The 23,172-nt window shown below is 34.7% G+C and overlaps 1 protein-coding gene across 3 annotated transcripts in view; it reads right to left on the reverse strand.

Moving 5' to 3' along the window:
- The window catches only part of RALGAPA1 (Ral GTPase activating protein catalytic subunit alpha 1), a 200,159-nt gene that overhangs the window by 31,071 nt on the left and 145,916 nt on the right, over positions 1-23,172 (reverse strand). For all 3 annotated transcript variants that reach the window (XM_065906823.1, XM_065906825.1, XM_065906824.1), the window contains exons 35-36: positions 17,556-17,679; positions 13,452-13,607 (exon numbers count right to left, since the gene is read on the reverse strand). In XM_065906823.1, coding sequence (XP_065762895.1) covers positions 13,452-13,607; positions 17,556-17,679 — 280 coding nt within the window. The remainder of the gene's footprint in view (positions 1-13,451; positions 13,608-17,555; positions 17,680-23,172) is intronic.

Here is a 23,172-nt window from a genome sequence, read left to right on the forward strand (position 1 = left end):
GAAATAATGCAGGTCTCAATTTACAGAAAATTCCTTTTATTTATCTGCTACATTAACCCTTGAACTCTTGCCAAAGCTATCTATAATTTCTAGTGCCCACTTATCTAAAGAAATGAGAGAAAAGGGCAACTGTAGTTTTATTTCATAATGAAAGTTTGTCTTCAAATATCTACCACAGAGTATTAAAAGTCTGTTATGGAAGTTTAACAGAAAAGAACAACAGATTTTTACAAAAATACTGTAATGCAGATATTTGTGGCATAGAACCACGCACGTGACAAAGTCATTCAAAACATGTTGAATCATTTTAACGAAAAAGCTTCAAGAACATCCCTTATCATTTATGTCCAAATGCTAAAAAAGTAATTATTTTATACTGTTATATTGAGGCATGTTTTTATATCTTTGTCTTTAAAAATCTGTTATATAAAATTAACTAAATTACTAATTATTATTATATAATAATTAAACAAATGGAGAAACTGCTAATCACTACCATGTATCTTGGAGTTTTTAAAGACTACTGAAAATAAGAATTTTGAGTGGTTAACAGTTAATGGAAATTTCAGAAGTATGTTTGACATATTTTATATAGTATTTTATATTTTAAATTATTTTATCTATACCTTATCTTATAAGGATTTAAAGGATTGTGTGTTATGTACTGGTTTCTCTCTGGGCTTCCCAGGTGGCATAGTGGTAAAGAATCTGCCCGCCAATGCAGGAGACACAGGAGACTTGGGTTCGATCCCTGGAGGAGGAAATGGCAACCCATTCCAGTATTCTTGCCACGAAAATTCCATGGACAGAGGAGCCTGTCCGTGGGGTCACAAAGAATCAGACATGACTTTAGTGACTGAGTATGCATGTAATTACGTATACTGAGAAAGTTTTTCTACATACTGAAAACTCACAAAGGAATTCCCACCTGTGTATTTTTGTACCCAGATGCCAATCACTTCTGAAATAGAGTATAAGAATTCTATATATGGGATAGGTCTGTCAAAATGATTGGCAAGCAAAATATTCTTCCAAATTCACTGACTGCTATTGAAGTCATTTTGGAATTCAAGGTATATAACATAAGCTGCAGATTATCATTATCAATTTATGAAGACAAATGGTTAAGTTTTTTTTTTTTTACAAACATTCATTTTTCTGGATTATTATCTCAGCTTATTGATATTTCTATTAAATTTTGGTGTGTGGAATAGAACAATATCAAATGTAGAATGTACTCAGTCGCTCAGTTGTGTCTGATTCTTTGTGACCCCCATGGGCTCCTCTATCCATGGAACTTTCCAGGCAAGGATACTGGAGTGGGTTGCTATTTCCTGCTCCAGGGGATCTTCTAGACCAAGGGATCAAACCCGAGTTTCTTATATTTACTGTACTGGCAGGCAGATTCTTTACCACTAGTGCCATCTGTGGAAGAGAATATAAAAATTACCTATGCTCTAATACAACCAGAGACTATTTCCTTTGTTCTGTACACTCAATTATTCTCTGCATTTTTACAACACTGTTTGCTTAAACAGAAGCTGTAGTCAATTCAAACCCTTAAGACTTTTTCTTAGAAACTTTAAGCAGGTACAACTGGCTACTAGAACTACAGCTCTTAATAAATTTTATCTTACCAGGTTCTGATTATCTTTAAGCTTATCAGGGTCTTTTGTTAGCATGATTCTTCTATTCAACATGTTGGCTCTGACTTTTATAGATTTGGGTTATCTTTAAAATCACATTTTTTTTGTCTTTATTTAGATTTTGGATAAAAATGTCAAATGGGACAGATCTGGGTAGGAGCCTTACAGCAAGTCATTACAGATGTCCTTCTTAGTTAAATGAATATCCAACATTTATTAAATGTTTTCTATTCTAAGTGCTCTGTGATAATTTATTTAATGTTCACAACGCTATAAGGTAAGTATAATTATTATTAACCTTATTTTCATAGGTGAGGAATTGAAGCTTAAAAAGACAAAGTTATATAACTAGTGTGGCAGAGCCAGGATTGAAACCCAAGCAGGTTAGTTTCAGAAACCACACTTTAACCACCTCTATACATTGCCTCTCATTAAATAATTAATTTATGTCTTTAGGTATAATTACACAACCAGTCAAGAATATACTTATTGAACTATTATTAAGACCACATTTCTTCAACCTGTCCACAACAAACGACTTAGTTAAATGCTTTATACTGTCTATGGCCTTCCCTGATGTAGTAATCCTATTAAAACAAATTAAGTTAGTTTGATGTGATTTGTTATGGTGAACTCATGCTAGCTCCTAGTGATCACTACTTCATTACCTAAGTGCTCACAAACCATCTGTTTAATAATCCTATTTTGCCAGACACTGACATGGAACTCATGAATGTTAGTAATTTTTGTACTTGGTGGCCTGTTCCATGTCCTTTATGAAAATCAGATGTTTGCCTATCAACAACAGTGTTTCTCATTTTCCATGATTTTCAGGAGAGATTCCAGAGTTAATTCTAGATTTCTTCAGTGAAAATCATTCATTTAGTGCTGGAGACGAAAATTCAGGTAATTTAACTGTATCATCTCTTTTACAAAATCAACTCATCCCCCAATGTCCCTACTTCTATTAAAACCACCTAACAACTAATTATAATTACTTAGGGTCAAAACCTGAAAGTCTTCAATTTCCATTTTCCTTATAGGGCTTCTCTGGTGGCTCAGATGGTAAAGAATTGGCCTGCAATGCGGGAAACCCAGGTTCAGGAAGATCCCATGGAGAAGGGAATGGCAACCCACTCCAGGATTCTTACCTGGAGAATCCCATGAACAGAGGAACTTGGCGGGCTACAGTCCACGGGGTCACAAAGTGTCGGACACAACTACACTTATAGTATCTCTAACAAACTCTTTATAAAAAATTTTTAAAACTATCATATTCCATTTTTGTGCTTTCCTTCCTATTGCCTCTACTGTTGCTCTACATCTAGTTCTTGAGTTCTTAAAAGGCCTTCCCTCTCTCTTATCTACCTTCTTTCAAACACTGGCAAATATTAAAAGCCAAATGCACTGTGAAAGTGAAAGTGTTAAGTTGCTCAGTAGTGTCCCACTCTTTGTGACCCCATGGACTGTAGCCCACCAGATTCTCCAGGCAAGAATACTGGAGTGGGTAGCCATTCCCTTCTCCAGAGACTGAACCGAGGTCTCCTGCATTGGCAGGCAGATTCTTTACTGACTGAGTCACCACGGAAGCACTGTACCAGCTACTGGAGATACAACGACGAGGAAAAACAGATGTGTTTTCTACTCTCACAAAGCTTTAGGAGCAGTGGAGTGAAAGTAAAAAACGATTCAATTAACGAACAATTAACAGTATAGACAATGATACAAATATACCTCTCTGAATGCAAATAACAAAGACAACCCAACTATAATGGCATTTGAAGAATGCACAGATGATAATTAAGTTAAGGCAGTTACTTCAGAGGATTAGTGGTATATGTGTAGAAACTGAAACTGAGTTAATACTCACTATCCCAAGCCCTTCATTCTTTGCCCCTCATTTTCATATGTAGCAAAACATAAACTATCATATACTCTTCAACCATGTAAAAAAATATATTCTCATACATTTTCATAACTCACTTGCTGTCTGGATCATTCATTCCTATTAATTAAGAAAAGATTTTTGAAGCAACAGGAACAGCATGTAGTATTATAATACTTTAGCAGAGTGGATACTTGATAAATATGTGATTAAAAAGATAATACCATAGTACTTAGCAATTTTTTTCCTATTATTACATAGTGTACAGCATAAAAATAAAACTACCTGCACTTATGGCTTTACTTAAATATACCATTTAGATGGTGATAAGTGCTTAAAAATATAAAATAGGGTAATGTGATAGTGTTACTGGGTAGAGAGGGCTTCCTTAGCTCAGATGGTCTGGAAAGCTCTCTGAGGAAGTGTCATGTGAGTCTGAGAATAGAACAATGCAGATGAGAAAGCGCGCGTGTGTGTGTGTGTGTGTGTGTGTGTGTTAGTTGCCGTGTGTGTGTTTTCTGTAAGTTGCTCAGTCGTGCCCGACTCTTTTCCACTCCATGGACTGTAGGTCACCAGGCTCCTTTGTCCATGGAATTCTCCAGGCACGAATACTGGAGTGGGCTGCCATTCCCTCCTCCGGGGAGAAAGCCTGATGAGGTGGCAAAAGAGTATTTCAAATGGAAAGAAACAGTAAGTGAAAAGCCTGTGGGTTGGGAATGAGCTCGATGTGATGGCAGGTTAGAATGACAGCCAGTGAGGCCAGGTTCTGGTAAATGAAAAGGAAAGTGACAAGAGATGGGATTGGAGAAGTAGACAGGCAAATAGCCAGATCTTGTAGGGCATTGAAGGCCATGGTAAGGAATTAGTTTAATCTATATGCAATGAGAAGCCACTGCTATACCATCCAAATTAAACCAGCCACAGTGATAAGATAAATTCACTCTGAACCATTTATATTTCCTGGTTTCTCTATCTTCGATTCTTATCATCAGGAGTATATTTAGAGAAACTGGGTTAAAGATGTTAGTCATTCAGTTGTGTTCAACTCTTTGTGACCCTGTGGACCGTAGCCTGCCAGGCTCCTCTGTCCATGGAATTTTCCAGACAAGAATACTGGAGTGGGTTGCATTTCCTTCTCCAGGGGGGAATCTTCCCAACCTAGGGATGGAAACTGCATCTCCTGCACTGCAGGCAGATGCTTTACCACTGAGCCACCTATGGTTAAAGGTAGAGTTTATTATATTAAAATTATTTTATGTAATGTGGCTAAATTTGGGACTAAAATGATGTATATAATTCCATAGAATTATTAACTATTACATTAACTACACTTTTACTAACACAATGAAAAAATTTTTATTATTTCTTCAATTTGTTTTTCATTTTCCAGACTATACTAGAATATAGTTCTTTGGAAAATGAAGTATGTTCATTCTATTTCTAGATAAAATCCAGAAAAATGGATTTAAAGTTAAAATCAGACCAAACAGTTATATACAGCTCATTTACTTGTGAAACTATTGTGACCAAATTTCAAAACAGAAAACGAACTGTTGTCCAAGACACTAACAGTGTTTCAGAGCGAACTGACTTAAATAAAGTGCTCTTTCCCCTCTTTTGGGGGGTCCAGGAAATGAAAGATAGGCTAGAGAGTCCAACTAAGTAGGTTACAATTATCTCAACTTGATCTTCATCAAACTCCTAAAAGGGTGATTCAGCTACCTATGAAGCAGAGTATCAGCAAGTGGCTAGAACAAGGAGACAGAGGAAATGAGACAAGCTCCTGTGAACACTTTATACCAATGCTTGCAGCACTTTTGATTTTTAGGGGTGAATAAACTCAGTTAAGTGGAAATTATTTTTAACCATTTTCTGTCAATCTTCCTCAGGTAGAGATAATTTACAGAACAGAAGGTTGGACTGGAGTTACATCAGGATTCTTAATATGATGGTGTAATATTTCTAAGAGAGACTACTTTGTTAGACTGAATGCTTGGTTAATTTGTTTAAAAAAAAAAAAGTATAGTTAGTCCATGTTGTAAAAATTCTGTTACTATCATTTTGATCCTTGAAAAAGCCTTTCTTGACAAGAAATAAACGGCTACACTTATTTACCTCTATTTACCAAAGCTATTTACCTCTAAGAACATAAAATGCTTCAAAATAATTTACAGAACTACCACATGATAGCTTAAACAAAAGTAAAAACTAAAATTAGTTTCTATAAAATAGATATAAATGATTTTCTCCTATCAAGTTTAAAACAAAGAACCAGAGTCATAAATAATTCTACCTTGCCAGAGGCACAGCTATTTCTTTATACTGACTGTCGACTATCTAATTTAATTAGAGGTATTAAACTCCATGCTGAGGTCAACAAGCCTTACTTCCTTCAATATTACACTTCAACCAGTGCTCATTAATGTGTCTACTGAATGGATTAACACACCTAAAGATATATGTACAAAGCAAAGGGGGACAACCTAATGATATCCAATTGTTCATTTGTAATAGGACACATGTTCTAGGCCTCAACTTATTACCACTAATGTGGAATTTATTAAATTCAGGAGAAAAAATACCAATACAGAAAGTGATTTTTTTATTAAGGAGAACTGGTATAAGACAACTAGTTTCCATGATGAAGTTTAAGCATTTAACCTTTTATTAAAAAGAAACTGATACTATAATAGAGCTAAAATATAAGCTTGTTACTTAGAAAAATCTTACATACTAGGATTCTGAAGAGCACTGAGCAGAGAAAATAGGTAAAAAGACGCCTCACATAGAGAGCAATAAATATTAAGCTTTTTTGATATCTATGAAAAGAACATTTAGAATAATTCATACTGAATTATGAAACGGGGTAAATTTTTCATCTCTACTGAATTAAGTGAAATATTGCATCAATTTAGTCCCACCTTGATAGAGTAGACTTTGTTTCAGATTACTTAAATTACCACTGGAGAAAACAAGAGAACTATACCTTCCAAAATGATAACACTTTATTACATATTATTTATTGTTTATAATTTTGACAGGTTTTATTTTTATATGGTATTTTGTTTTTATATGTGAAAGAAGTGATATTTTTAAGATTTTCAACTACAACAAACAAACTCCTAAAAGGCTTTAGGTTAAAAAAGCCTATCTAGCCAGGATAATTTTCTTCAATAAAACAGGTATAGTTACTTTAGCAACTAACATAACAGCATGCTTGCATTATAAATTTTAATATGATAAATATTTGCTTACATTTTTATTTTTTTTCTACCTACCTACCTACCTATTTATATATTTATCCTGGTGGCACCACACAACATGTGAGATCTTAGTTCCCTGACCAGGAACTGAACCTGTGCCCCTGCATTGGAAGTGCAGAGTCTTAACCACTGGACCGCTATGGAAGTCCCCTGTATTTTTAAAAGTTACAATACAAAAAAAAAAGTTACAATACTTCTTACATTTCAGTACTAAACAACTGGGAAATTGTGCCATGTATCTACCTGCATTCTTTTTTTTAATAATTTGGAAAAAAAAAAAACCCACTAAGTAAAAAAACACCTGTCCTATTCCACTTGGTAAATTGTTAAAATATATAAAATATACAATTTCTCATTTATAATTAATTTAAAAGGAGAAAAAAACCAAAATTTTTGTCTAGGGTGTTGTGTCAGCAAAACCGTGGACCAAGGAATTGTTTCTTTAGAGACTTGAAAAAACACAATCTTTTATACAGAAAACCCTGATTCTATAATAATATCTGTTAGAACTAATATATGAATTCAACAAATACAAAATTAACACACAAAAGTCAGCTGCATTTTTAACAGAAGAGGAAACTGTAAAAACAATTCAATTTTTAACACATTAAAAGAATAAAATACTAGCATAAATTTAAGGAGAAAGATGTATGTTGAAAACCACAAAATACTGCTGAAAAAATATGAAAGACTACATAAAAAAATGGAAACATTTCCCATATTCATGGATTGAAAGGCTTAATATTATTAAAATGACTACTAAAGTGATTCAAAGAGTCAGTGTAATCCTACTGAAACCCCAACAAAGTTTATCACAGAAATAGAAAAACCAATCTTAAAATTCATATGGAATCTCAGGTGACTATGAATAATAAAAACAATCTTGAAAAAGAAGAATGAAGTTGTAGAATTCATATTACTTGATTTCAAAACTTACTACAAAGCTACAATAATTAAAACATTTAATTAAAGCAAAAGGACATTCAGACCAATGGAATAGAATAGGGAGATCAAAAGTATAGTTTTACACAGATGACCAATTGATTTTTGACATGGGTGCCAAGACCACTCACTAAAGGAATGCATAATCTTTTAAACAAACATTAGTGCAACAAATGAATAGCCACATATAAAGGAATGAAGTCAGACTTTTATCTCATACTCTACACAAAAAAATAACTAAAAATGGATCCAAAACATAAACATAAAAGCAAAAATTAAAACACTCTTAGAAGAAAACACATGGGAAAATATTCACGACATAGGATCTGGCAATGAATTCTTGAACTGATTCAGAAGCAACAAAAGAGAACATAGATAAACTGAACTCCATCAAAATAAAACTTATGTGCATCAAAGGACACTATCAAGAGAGTGAAAAGACAACCCAAAAAATGGGAGAAAGTATTTGCTAGTCATATATCTGATAAGACAGTAACATCTAGAATATATAAAGAACTCCAACAACATAACCAGAAAATTACAAGCAACCTAATTTAAAAAATGGGTGGAAGAGCTGAATGGACATTTCTCCAAAGAAGATATACATATGGCCAATAAGCACATGAAAAGATGCACATCATTATTCAAAAGGGAAATGCAAGTCAAAACCACAGACAGTATAACACTCTGCACTCTAATAGGATAGCTGATAACAAGTAATGGCAAGGATGTGGAAAAACTGGAACTTTTGTGCATTGGCTAGTGGAAATGTTAAATGGCAATCAGTTTGGAAAACAGTTGGACAATTCCTTAGAAAGCCAAACATGTAATTTCCATGTTACCCAGCAATTCCACTCATAAGTCTATACACCTAAAAGAAAGGAAAATAGGAACTCAAATAAATACCTGCAGACAATGTTCAAAGCAGCATTATTCACAATAGCTAAAAAGTGGAAACATCAATAGATATATGGACAAACAAAATGCATATACATATCATGGGATACTATTCAGTCATAGAAAGGATGAAATTCTGACATGTTTCACCATCAATGAAGCTTGAAAACATTATACTAAATGAAATCAGGCACAAAAGGACAAATACTACGTGATTCCTACTTATATAAGATATCTAGAATTGGAAAATTAAAAGAGAAAGAAAGCAAATTAGAGGTTACTAGGGGCTGGGTGTAGATGGTAATGTAGAATTATTGTTAATGGATATAGAGTTCTGTTTGGGAGGATAACGTTCGGAGATTTCCAGTTTCCAGCCGTGCAAGCAAGGAGAACAGAAGTTGTCACTCTGTCCTAGCAACAAGTAAAAAGCTGAACAACTGAAAAATCAACTACAGTACTCTTCTTGGATCAGAGAAGTGAGGTCACAGGGAAAACTGCTGTCCCAAAACTGGATAGGCAAATATGACGAATAAAACAATTTAACAGAGCAGAAACCTCTGCAGGAACCAGTGCCAGAGCAGGAAAACCCGAGTTGTCATTGACAAACTGCTGGAGACTCACCGTAAATAAGAGTGAAAGAATGAAGATCAGAAACAGAGTAAGAAATGGCAGGGATGTGGGAATTACAACTATGATTAATATGCTAAGGGCACTAATGGAAAAAATAAACATCATCCAAGAACAGATGGATAACATAAGCAGAGAGATGGACATTCTCAGAAAAAAAAAAAAAAAAAAAAGACGCTAGAGATAAAAAAGAACAATGTAAGCAAAGTGAGGAAAGCCTCTGATGGGCTCATTAGTAAACTGGACATGGCTGAAGAAAGAATCTCTGAGCTTGAGGATATAACAACAGAAATTTCTGAAACTGAAAAGCAAAGAGAAAAAAAAACCCTGAAAAAACCTCCCAATATCCAAGAACTGTGAGATAACCACAAAAAGTGTAACATTTATGTATAGGAGGAAAGACATAAACAGAAGCAATAGGATTGAGAACTGCCCCAAATTAATGTCAGACACCAGATAACAGATCCAGGAAGCTCAGAGAACACAAAGCAGGACAAAAGGCCCCCAAACTACATCTAAGCATATCACATTCAAACTGCAGAAAATCAGATGAAAAGGTCTTGGGAGAAGCCAGAAGGGGGAAAAAACATCTTACCTATGGAGAAGCAAAGATTAAAAATTACATCTGACTTCTCCTAAGAAATGAAAGGAGGAAGAGTAGAGTACAATGTTTAAAGGGCTGAGAGAAAAAACTACTAACCTAGAATTCTACACCCTGTGAAATTATCCTTCACAAGTAAAGGAGAATAAAGACATTCTCAGACAACAAAAACTGAGCGAATTTGTTGCCAGCAGACCTGCCTTGTAAGAAATACCTTTTCAGAGAGAAGGGAAATGATATAGGATAGAAATTTGGATTTGCATGCAGAAAGGAAAAGCATCAAAGAATCAATAACTGAAGGCGAAATAAAAACGAATTTTTCTTATTCTTAATTGATCTAACACATCACAGTTTAAGGTAATAAATGGCAACAATGTATTTGACAATGTATGCTTATGTATGTAAGAGCTTCCCTGGTGGCTCAGACAGTGAAGGGTCTGCCGCAGTGCGGGGGATCTGGGTTCGATCCCTGGTTCAAGAAGATCCCCTGGCAAAGGGAATGGCAACGCACTTCAGTGCTCTTTCCCGGAGAATTCCATGGACAGAGGAGCAGCAGGCTGCAGTCATGGGGTTGTGAAGAGTAGGACACAACTGAGTACCTAACACACTCATCCATATACATGGTTAAGTAAAGTGGAATGAATGATAGCAATGACACAAGGGACAGGAGGGAAAAACTGGGCATATAGGTACTTTCAGTGAAGCACTATGTGTTATTTGAAAGAGGACTTAGTTATAGATGAATAGGACAAACTCTAGGGCAAGAACTGGAAAATAATTCTCTAAAAAAAGCACAAATGATATGCTAAGAAACGAGAGAAAATCGAATTGTTAAATGCTGTTAAAACCATAAATGGCAGGAAAAAAATGTAAAATACAAAAACAAAGAACAAGAGTAACAAGTAGAAAATAATAATAAATATGGTAAATATTAGCCCAATTATATTAACGATCACTTTAAATGTCAATGATTTGAATACATAGAGACTGTCAGAGTGTATCCAAAAAAAAAAAAAAAAGCCCTAACTATATGTTGTCTACAAGAAATCAACTTTAAATACAGACACATACAGATTCAAAGTAAACAGATATACAAAGATATACAATGATACCACCAATAAGAAAGCAGGAGTAGCTACACTAATTTCAGAGAGAGCACACTTCAGAGCAAGGACGATAACCCGGGATAAAGAGGGGCATAACCTAATGATAAAGAGGTCAATATTCCAAGAAGACATACCAATCCTTAGGGTGTATGTACCTAACAACAGGGTGTCAAAATATGTGAGGCAAAAACTGACAGCACTGCAAGGAAAACAGAAGAATCCACTATTATAGTTGGAGACTTTAACACCCCTCTCAGAAAAGGAGAGATCGAGCAGGCAGAAAATTGGTAAGGATATAGTTGAACTTAACAGCTTCATCAATCAAGTGAATATAATTGACATTTATAGACTATTTCATTCAACAATAGCAGATTACACATTCTTCCCAGACTCACACACAACATTCACCAGATAGACTATACTTGGGCCATAAAACACACCTTAACAAATTAAAAAAAAATAGAAATCATATGATGTCTGCTCTTAGACCACAATGGAATTAAACTAGAAATCAATAACAAAAAGATAGCTGGTAAAGCCCCAAATGCCTGGAAATTAAACAGCACAGTTCTAAGTAACACATAGGTCAAAAAATATTTTGAAATAAATGGAGAAGTTCTGGAAATGAATGTTTGTGATGGCTGTACCACACTTTATGACAAAGAACTATACATATTAAAATGATTAAAATGGTAAATTTATGTTTTATATACATATTTTACCACAATAAAAAATTTCTGTACTTATATAAATGAAGCAAACTATTAGTATTTAAGGTTTAATCCCTCAATATACTCTAATATATCCAATACTTAAAATTTCACCATTTAGGGTATAATTTTAATTAAAACTCAACCATTTAACTATTCTTAAATGGTGTTAACACATTTCCAAAATTAATTTTGCTATGATAATGGATTGTTAAACATCGTCAGCTTCTTCTTGAATAATTAAGGAAGACCTTTGTGACTGTTATGAAGGAAATAAGAAGTCTTAATTTAAGACATTTCTACAAAGGTTGCAAAAATACAACTTCAAGTACCTTATAACCATCAGGTTTAATATATTGAAATAAAAATATCCTACATAAGTTTCTTTAAGAAAATTTCAACAAAAAGTGATATACTTTGTTCTGCTCTCATGTTTGCAATTGACGATACTATTAATTTTAGACTCAGCTCTGGGGTTTAAAAGTTGTATTCACGGTTCCATGAAAATGAGGATCACTGACAAGTTCCTAATGATTACAATAATTTATCTTTTTGCACTGTACCCATAATTATCTCTAATTTGGGTATGGCTTATTTTCATACAGATTTAAAATGAGAAGATGGTAGAAAGTGATTAACTGAAGTTTTACTCAAGTTTTATGCCAACCCAACTCTTTACCATTTTCTTATCAGTATTCATGTCTCATTCTGTATTACTAAAAACTATATGCTAAGATAGTCTATAGAAAATCTGTGACTAAATATACTTAACTTCCTACACATCAATTACCTATACCTTTACTATTCATTCCAATCTAATTAACATCCATATATTAGTTATTCTAACCATTACTCATTTAGTAGGCAATTTCCAACAGTATTCTAAAATGTAAATAAAAAACATCAAGGGTATTAATTCAATCTTATAAAGTATTTGAGAGGAATTCTGAAGTTCCTTTTCAAAAGAGTATAAAACTGTTTTCATAGGTTACTAATGAACTGTGATGAGCTCTGATATTAAGTAACATAAGAGTACTGAGTAAATGATCTACCATATTAAGCAGGTTACATTCAACAGTGGTTTTGAATAAACAGGGATAGGAAAAAAAGAAGATAAAAGAAATGGTGGACAAGGTTTCACTTGAAAAATATGTTTCTCCCTAAAAACACCAAACATGGATTGAGCACACACAACTTTATTCCAGGGTACATCTGTGGTCACTAGAATGACTTTTGAATGCTAGCATTAGCTACAGCAAAATGGTAGTGTAGGTTTTAAAAGACATGGGCCATTAAAACCATTTCACTATACCTCCCAAAAATTCTAAGGCAGTAAAATTTAAAATTTAGAATTTTACTAGAATTAAGACTTATTTTATCTGCTATATTAATTTTAGTTAAAATTTATTATAAAGCACATTTTAAATGCTTTATAATAATTTACATTTTCATTTTTTTCCCCTTTCCCTCAATCAATATAAATGTTATATCCATCTCTGTGTGGGGATGTGAATTATAATTTCACCAATCTGAATATATATAGTAGTTTTTCAATTTGTGAAATGCCCATTTTCTTGAAGGCAAATGCTTTTTTAAGACTATAACCTTCAATCGTATCATTAAGGAAAACAGTTTATTCTGGAACAATACTGTTTCTTAAGACAGTACTAGGTGAAGAACAGAGTACTCAGAAACAGCTCTTAATCACTTAGATTACTTGCTTACATATTTTACTAAGATTCTAACTCTGAGCACTTTTTTCCTTAGCACTTACTTTTTTGGTCAAAGAGTCATCAGAATCTGAAGGCATTCTTGTTGACACATGAAATATTACTTCAACTGTAGAGGTAGCAAAATATGGTGTAGTCAATCCAGTGCTTTTATTTTTTTGTAGTCCTCCCATGAAACCACAATGGTTTGTAAGATTTACCTAGAAGCAATGAAAAGACACATAAAGTTTATCAACTAAACCAAACTAAACTCACTATGGAAAAAGACTCAAATCTCTCACTTTGCAAAAATACAGGGAATGAAGTCTTTTGCATACTACCAACCATGGCTTGTCCCAGAATTATTAGTCAGAGCTATCCTATACACTGGTAGATCTTAAGTATCTGAGGATCTCTAATTAGTAGGAACTAATTAGCAAAGGAATCAACTGCTGAGCACTGTACATCTTTTGTTAGGCTACTAGGTGTTAAACTGTAAAGGCTATGGGGGAGACACCAAGGGCAGAGAGTAAAAACCAAGTGGCAAAAATCAAAGACTGGAAATGATCTGGGGGAAAGTTAGAAAAAAAAACAAACAAACAGTAATGTCACTTTGATTAAATAATTAATTTGGTGTGACATATTTATTCATCAAAACTGGCTTCCTAATTATCAGTATCTATCATAGCCCAGAAAAAACATCTTTTTCTTTTTATGACTTCACAGAAGTCCCTTTTCCTGATATACAATAATTTAGTGCCCTACTTGAAGGATATTTAGACTTTCCCAATCTTTTGCTATTACAGTCAATACTGCAATGGATAACACTGAACACATATCATGCTGCATTTGTGAAAGCAGATCTGTAGGACAAAGAATCAAAAGTGGAAATGTAAGTCAAAGGACATGTGTATTTCTGATTTTTGAAACCCACTACCAAACTGCTCTCTGTAGATTGTACCAACAGTTGCATGAGTGTTTCCCTCATACGTTCTCAAATATATTATAAAACTGTATGACCTCTGCTGATAGGTTAAAAAAAATGATATTTTAAGTGTACATTTTTGTTGTTTTGTTTTAGTGAGAAAGTTATTTACCTTCAAGTCAATTTTCTGAGTACATAAAGGAGAAAGTCTAAGTTTAGAGCTCCTTGCTATAAAACAGTTCTGTAACATGGGCAGATCTCTATTTTTTAATTAAATGTTTTATCTGGAGATTATAGATTCTATAAAGTTTTAAGAAATAATAGAAAGAGATCTTACGTACTCTTTGCTCAGATTCCCCCAATGCAGAGCCATATTATAACCAGGATACTGATATTGATATGACTGAGACAACATTTTCATCACCAAAAGGATTCCCCGTGTTGCCCTGTTACATGATCCACACCCACTTTCCCCCTAACCCACCTCCTTCTTAATGCCTGGCAATCACTAACTTGTTCTTTACTACTAAAACTGTCATTTCAAGAATGTTACGTAAGTGGACTATATGGCATGTAACTTTTCCAAGTGTTTGAAGATTTTCCCATTACTTCTCTGTTAATGATTTCAAGTTTGATCCTACTGTAGTTGGAGAACACACTGTATGATTTCAACACCTTAAAATGTGCTGAAGTTTCTTTTAAAGGTTCATACATGGTCTATCTTGGTATATGTTCCTTAGACACTGAAAATATGTTATGATATTGCTGGGTGGGGTGTTTTATATAAATGTTAATTAGGTCCTATTGGTTGTTGGTGGTGTTGAGACCCTCTATATACTCGCTGATTTTCTGTCTACTTCTCTCAGCTGTTGAGAGAGGGGTAAAGTCTCCATTTATAATTGTGAAACTGCCTATTTCTTCTTTCGGTTCTATCAGCTCTGCTTCACATATTTTGCAGTTCTGTTGTTTGCTGCACACATGTTTAGGATTTTTAAGTCTTCTTAGTGAACTGACCCTTTTATCACTGTTATAGAATGTCCCTTACCTCTGATAATTTTCTCTGCTCCGAAGCCTACCTTATCTAATATAAATTCAGTCACTCTGGCTTTAAGATTTGCACAATATAGTTTTTTCTGTCCATTTACTTTCTACCAGCCGATATTATTATACTTGAAGTGAGTTTCTTTTACAATGCATATAAGTGAGTCATGTTCTTTAATCCACTCAGCCTATTTTTTGGGGAAAAAAAATATCTATTTATTTGGCCGCCTTGGGTCTCAGTTGAAGCACGTGGGATCTTTCGGCATGCTGGATCTTTCATTGCGGCATGCTAGCTCTTTGCTGTGGTTTCAAGGCTTCTCTTTCAAGTTGCGGTGTACAGGCTTTAGAGCATGTGGGCCCAGCAGCTGCAGCACATGCATGGGCTTAGTTGCCCTGCAATATATGGGATCCCTGACCAGGGATCAAACCTGCTTCTCCACTGGAAGGTGGATTCTTAACCATTGGAGCACCAGGGAAGTCCCGACTCTGCCAATTTTAATTGTTATATTTAGATCATTAATATTTCCTGTAATGACAGATATATTAGAGCATAAGCTCACCATTTTATTTTTTTGTTCTCTGCACATCTGCTGTTTTATTTTTTCTATCTCCCATGGGTTACTTGGAACATATTTTAGAACTCTGATTTTAGTTATCATTTTGAGTGTATCTTCTGTTGTATGTTTCTTATTGGTTTTCCTTGGTATTTATTAAACATATCTTATTACAGTCTACTGATGTTGTCATTTTACCAGTTTGAGTGAAACACAGAAACCCTATGTCACTTTATGTCCTTTAACCCTCCCGTTTGTAATATAATTGCCATGAATATTTGCTTGGTGGTGGTGTTGTAGAGTTGCTAAGCTATGTCTGACTCTTTTGCAACCCCCATGGACTGTAGCCTGCAAAGCTCCTTTTCCATGGGATTTCCCAAGCAAGAATACTGGAGTGGGTTGCCATTTCCTTCTCCAGGGGATATTTCCAACCCAGAGATTGAACCCACGTCTCCCGATTTACAGGTGGATTCTTTAACACTGAGCCACATGGGAAGCCCAATTTCCAGTATACTATAGTTATATATGTGTACTTTACATATATTTTCTCCTCACATCACAATTACTGAAGCCCACGTGCCTAGAGCCCAAGTTCCGCAGCAAGAGCAGCCACTGCAATGATAAACCCATTCAAAGTAATGTAGCGTAGCCCCTACTAGACACAACCAGAGAAAGCCCACATGTAGTAATGAAGACAGCACAGCCAACAATGAATAAATTAAAAATAAAAATTAAAAAAGTAGGGTCCTCCATTTATATGTATTTTAAATATGAATTAAAATTTTAATATATGATGAATATATATGTATATTCATCAAAATCTCAGAGCACAAATTTTGCTGATCCAATATATATAAAATGTCTGCTATTAATGACAAATCAATCAACCACATCAAATTCATTTTCTGTTAGAACATGTCCGCCTCACCATTTTACAATTTAAATAAACATACTAATTCAAATCTGTGACAAACACCTCACTTCCCAGTTATAATTATTAAGACAGACAAATTGGTTCAGGAACCTCGACATGAATTGGTTGCTAGCATGACATAAAGTGTAGCACCTTCCAATATTTCCTGCTTTGCGATTGGAGATACTCTCTCTCAGGAACATGCCCTCTTGAATGAACTGTCTCTTTTTTGGGTACCAAACCTTAGAGGGCAAGGTAGGCCTCAGGTGAGAGAGAGGTATACTTTAACAAAGATGAAAAACAGAAAAGGAGAGGCAAGAGACTGGTAGAAGGGTTCTCACACATTAATTTTAGTAAAGTTGAGAATACAGAAATTTATCTCCTCAAAACTAACCATGCCAACATGGTTAGTTAGAATCCTTGGGACAGTCCTAGAATATTTATATCTTCATTTTAAGATCACTAGTCTAATGGTCATAATTGTGAGGAAAATCCGGATCTTTTAAGTCGATAAGTTTAGCATACTCTGACAATATATTATATGATAAAATTGTCAAAAGAGTTCCTAAGTCCCAATTGCTGCTGTCTTTGTAGATGAGATATAAGGCAGAAACAATAACAAATCCATCGTTAAGTTGCTGAGTCTCCTAAAATAATGCTTCTAAAGTAAACTAAAAAGAAAACTGCTGCTTCCAAATAGAAATAAAATGATATTTATATAATTTAAAAACAATACCTCCCAACCAAGGCCAGCTACAAAATCTTCATATGCTTGACTTCCTCCTGTATTGGTGAGAATGGAATGTTTGTCTTCTTGTCCTTCAGCAACATAAAATACTGCAATCTTGTGTGTCTCTCGGCTATAAAACAAAAGATTTCATCATTCATTTAATCATTAATTCATACAATAATAAACTTCTAAACATGGGACAATAAAAAAGATGAAAATGAATTAAACCTTATAATCTACAGAGAGAGATCTAAGTAACTGTAAGTAAAAAAATCTGAAAGTCACAAATTTGTGATCTGAACAGAAGAAAAGCATGATTACCTCTGATCGAGAAATTAGACAGAAATTTAAAAGAGGAGGGAATATGAAGCTCGATAAAGGAAACTAAGATTTGACAGATGAAGAGAAGGTTTCAGGAAAGACTCGTAGGTGTGAATGCACAAAGCATCCGAAGAGCTGCCTGTTGTACAATGTGGCTGAATCCCAGAGTTAGAGGGACTGCGTTTTAGAACTAAAACTAAGTAGGAGTACAGAGATGAATAAGAAATGATCCATTTCTCCAAATACTTATAAGAAATTTATATATAAATACTATAAAACGTTATGAAATAACTGACAAGTTCTGACATTTTAGTTTTAGTTCTCCCTAAAAGCAAACTTCTTGTATGAAATTTGGCTTTCCAAGATAACAATAAATGACTCAAGAAAACAACAACCACCGATGTACTTCTGGTTCAAAGACACAAAGTAGAAAGTAAAAGAAATGGAAAAAGATGCTATGCAAACAGCAATCAAAAGGGCTGATGTTGCTATATTAGACTTTTAAATAAAAATGTTACAGGTAGTTCAGAGAGAGACGTCTTAGGGTGAGGTGGGAGTTGGTTTGGGTACAAGGGGTTCTTTCTTCCTTTCTGTGTATATATGTCATTAATCCGACAATTCTCCCTCCTCCCCATTTGTCTGTCCCCATTCCCATATTTGTATGGTACAAGCAATAAAGACTAAAAAGCTATTAGAGCTAGTAAATGACTTCAGAAAGGATTTAGGATATAGTATCAACATACAAAAAACCAACTGTACTTTTATAAACTAACAATGAACAATACAAAAACAAAATAAAGAAAGCTATTTCTTTTATATTAGCATCAAAAAAACACAATAACAAAAATGCTTAACAAAAATACTTTGTACTAACAAAAGTACAAAACTTAAATACTCTGAAAGCCACAAAACGTTGTTGAAGAAAAGTAAAGATCTTTAAAAAAATCCCATATTCATGGACTTAAAAACTTATTATGATAATATTTACCAAATTGATTATAAATTGAATACAACTTTTACCAAAAATCCTAGCTTCCTTTTTTATGTAGAATTTGATAAGCCGATCCTAAAATTCACAAGAAAATGCTAAGAATTCCAAATAGTCAAAATAATCTTGAAAAAGAAGAATGAAGTCAGAGGACTCATAATTCCCAGTCTTAAAGCCTGCTACAAAACTACAGCAATCAATGGACTGTGGGACTATCATGGGAGTGAAAGTAGTTCATTCCTGGCCGATTCTTTGTTACCCCCTGGACTGTAGCCTGCTAGGTGCCTCTGCCCATGGAATTCCCAGGCAAGAATACCGGAGTAGGTAGCCATTCCCTTCTCCAGGGGATCTTCCCAACCCAAGGACAGAACCTGGGTCTCCTGCACTGCAGAGCACCAGGGAAGCCTATGGTACCACCAGAGCAGAGACATAGATATGTAGTCTTTTGTGACAGGATTTTTAGCACAGTGTTCCCAAAATTCATCTATGTTGCAGCATGTGTCAGCACTTCATTTCTTCTATTCCCTGAATAATACTGTATTTGTGAATGTACTACATTTTGTTTATTCATTCATAAGTGGTTGGATATTTGCGTCAGTTTCACTTCTCGGCTGTTATGAATAATGCTGCTATAAACCATATGTGTCATTTTTAATGGACAAAAAAGGCTTTTTGCAGCAGTACCAAACCAATACAATGGGAGAAAAAAATTAGTATTTTCAACAAATGGTCCTGAGGGAACTGGATATCTGTAATGCAAAAGAATAAAGTTGGAATCTTACCTCACACCATATACAAAAATTAAAAAGCATCATAGACTCTAAATTTAAGGTCTAAAATATAAAAATCTTATTAAAAAGTTAACAGAACTATAAAATGTCCATGTAAAAAATGACATGAATGTTTATAGCAGGATTATTCATAACAGCCAAGAAGTGAACCTAACACAAATGTCCATCAACTTATGAATGAGTAAACAAAATGCAGTATGTTCACAAATGAGTATTATTCAGGGATAAGAAGAAATGAAGTGCTGACACACGCTGCAACATAGATGAATTTTGAAAACACGGTGCTAAGAAGCCCTCACAAAAGACCACATATGTTTGATTCCTATTACATTAAATATCCGGAATAGGCAAATCTATAGAGAAAGAAAGTAGATAAATGTTGTCTACAGCTGGTGAGTAGGGGGTAGTGTTCAGGAGTAATGGAGAAGGGCTAGTAATGGGAACAATGTTTCTTTTTGAAGGAAATAAAAATTAAATTGCTGTGATAGCTGTTTATGAATATACTAAAAACATGTACACTTTGAATGAACCTTATGGTATGTGAATTACATCTCAAGAAAGCTGTCAGAATTTAAGTCGGAAGTATGAAGTAAAGTTAAGCTGGAATTATGTGTCAATTTTGATCCCGGCAGAAAGGGGACCTCTCAGTGTTCTCAGTATTCCAGGTAAAGGACTATCAGTTAGAACTCATAAGTCACCGTTAATAAAGTTGTGCAGAGTTATATACAAATGTCCACCTATTACTAAGTCAAAAAGAGAAATATATGTGCCAAACAGGAAAATTTAGAAAATAAATCTTTAAAATGCAAAAGTAAAAGAGGAATCACTTTATATGCCCTTTTTAAAATTTGTAAAAGTAGAGCTTGTTGTTGTTTGGTCGTCCAGTCATGTCTGACTCTTTGTGACTCCATGGACTGCAGGCCTCTAATGTGAAGGAGACCTTACCTGCCCTTTAGCATCAGATGTTAATTTTTCACCATTCCTTCTTATTTTTCTACTTACTACTTCTGCTAAAATGCTCGGTATGTATCAGATTGCCATTAAATTATTATGTACCACAAAAGTGAATGAAGTAAAAAAGATTAGAAAAAAGTGAGTTTAGTGAACTTGTAGGCACAAATATTCTATAAGTTCAGTACTGGCAAAATATTATGAGCTTACTATTGAAAAGTTAAAAGTGAAATATGCTAAGTTACAAGCACTCTGATTCCCTATATATACACTGAAATAGAAAGAATAAAAAAAAATAATTGAGATTTGAAATTTAAAAATATGGTAGTTCAACCATGAAGAATAGGAATGAGTTAATTTAGTCAAAGAAAACAGAGGATCTATAAATGGTTGAAGAGATAAGACTATAAAGAAAGTATCTTTTCCTTTTCTTTCTCCCTAATCCTGGAAACAAATAATCAGGTTTGTTTCCAGATTCTTGGCTTAAGAAGCAGCTCAAAGTTGCCTTACTTTCACATAATTAGAATAAATTTTTATTTGAACCCATTATGTCAGAAGAAGAAAGGGAACTGGTTTCATTATTTAAATCTTATAAAAAAGCAAAATAAATGTCATGTGTTCATTTGGCATATAATATCAAAAAGAGAATCTATGCTGTCTCAGTGATGATGTCCTCCATATACTCCAGCTATATATGAGAATGGAAGTAGTTTAGCAGAAGCCAAGAAACAGAAAAGCATAAGGTAATATAAAGAAACCATGAATAGCCAAGATTGGCTGGTATGGCTTGAGTTCTAAAGAATCTGATCAGACACTGGGAAGTCACAAAGGAATAAAATAAAAATTTTATTTAGAACAAGGTAATTTTAACATGCCTTTTGAAGCCAGGGGAAAAGAACATTTTGAGGGAACAGACACATGATAAAAAAACAAATTAAAAAAAAAGAGAGAGAACAGACAATGGTATTGCATTTTTAGGGGCTATAATACTCATGAGGTTTTTAGGGCAGAAACTACTCTGTATTATATCGTAATGGGGTATGTGCACTCAGTCGCTTCATTCGTGTCTGTCTTTTGTGACCACGTGGACTACAGCCCACCAGGCTCCCCTGTCCACGGGATTCTCCAGGCAAGAATACTGGAGTGGGCTGACATGCCCTCCTCCAGGTGATCATCCCGACCCACGTCTCTTGTGTCTCCTGCATTGCATGTGGATTCTTTACTGCTGAGCCATGGGGGAAGCCCGAATGGTGTACATGTGTCATTATACATTTGTTAAATCTCATAATCTCATACAATATACAATGCCAAGAGTGAACTCTAACATAAAATTCAGTTAATATATCAATATTGGGCCATCATTTTAACAAATGTACCACAATGATACAATATAAAAATAATATGGGTAACTATGTGTTACCCACAATCACAGAAAACTAACCAATCTAATCACATGGACCACAGCCTTGTCTAACTCAATGAAACTAAGCCATGCCTTGCAGGGCCACCCATGGGTCATGGTGGAGAGTTCTGACAAAATGTGGAGAAGGGAATGGCATACCACTTCAGTATTCTTGCCTTGAGAAACCCCATGAACAGTATGAAAAGGCAAAAAGAGAGAACATTGAAAGATGAACTCCCCAAGTCAGCAGGTGCCCTATTGGGGCATATTTGCTACTGGAGATCAGTGGAGAAATAACTCCAGAAAGAATGAAGGGATGGAGTCAAAGCAAAAACAACATCCAGTTGTGGATGTCACTGGTGATAGAAGCAAAGTCCAATGCTGTGAAGCGCAATATTGCATAAGAACCTGGAATGTTAGGTCCATGAATCAAAGCGAATTGGAAGTGGTCAAACAGGAGATGGCAAGAGTGAACATCGACATTTTATGAATCAGTGAACTAAAATGGACTGGAATGGGTGAATTTAACTCACATGACATTATATCTACTACTGTGGGCAAGACTCCCTTAGAAGAAATGGAGTAGCCATCATAGTCAACAAAAGAGTCCAAAATGCAGTACTTGAATGCAATCTCAAAAACAACAGAATGATCTCTGTTAGTTTCCAAAGCAAACCATTCAATATCATGGTAATCCAAGACTATGCTCCGACCAGTAATGCTGAAGAAACTGAACTTGACCGGGTCTATGAAGACCTACAAGGTGTTTGAGAACTAACACCAAAGATGATGTCCTTTTCATTATAGGGAACTGGAATGCAAAAGTAGGAAGTCAAGAAACACCTGGAGTAACAGGCAAATTTGGCCTTGGGAGCAGAGAATGAAGCAGGGCAAAGGTTAATAGAGTGTGGCCGAGAACACACTGGTTATAGCAAACACCCTCTTCCAACAATACAAGACTCTACACATGGACATTACCAGATGGCCAACACCAAAATCAGATTGATTATATTCTTTGCAGCCAAAGATGGAGAAGCTCTATACAGTCAGCAAAAACAAGACCAGGAACTGACTGTGGCTCAGATCATGAACTCCTTATTGCCAAATTCAGATTTAAACTGAAGAAAGGAGGGAAAACCCACTAGACCATTCAGGTATGACCTAAATCAA

Source organism: Muntiacus reevesi, chromosome 15, assembly GCF_963930625.1.
Source record: "Muntiacus reevesi chromosome 15, mMunRee1.1, whole genome shotgun sequence".
Lineage (NCBI taxonomy): Eukaryota > Metazoa > Chordata > Mammalia > Artiodactyla > Cervidae > Muntiacus > Muntiacus reevesi.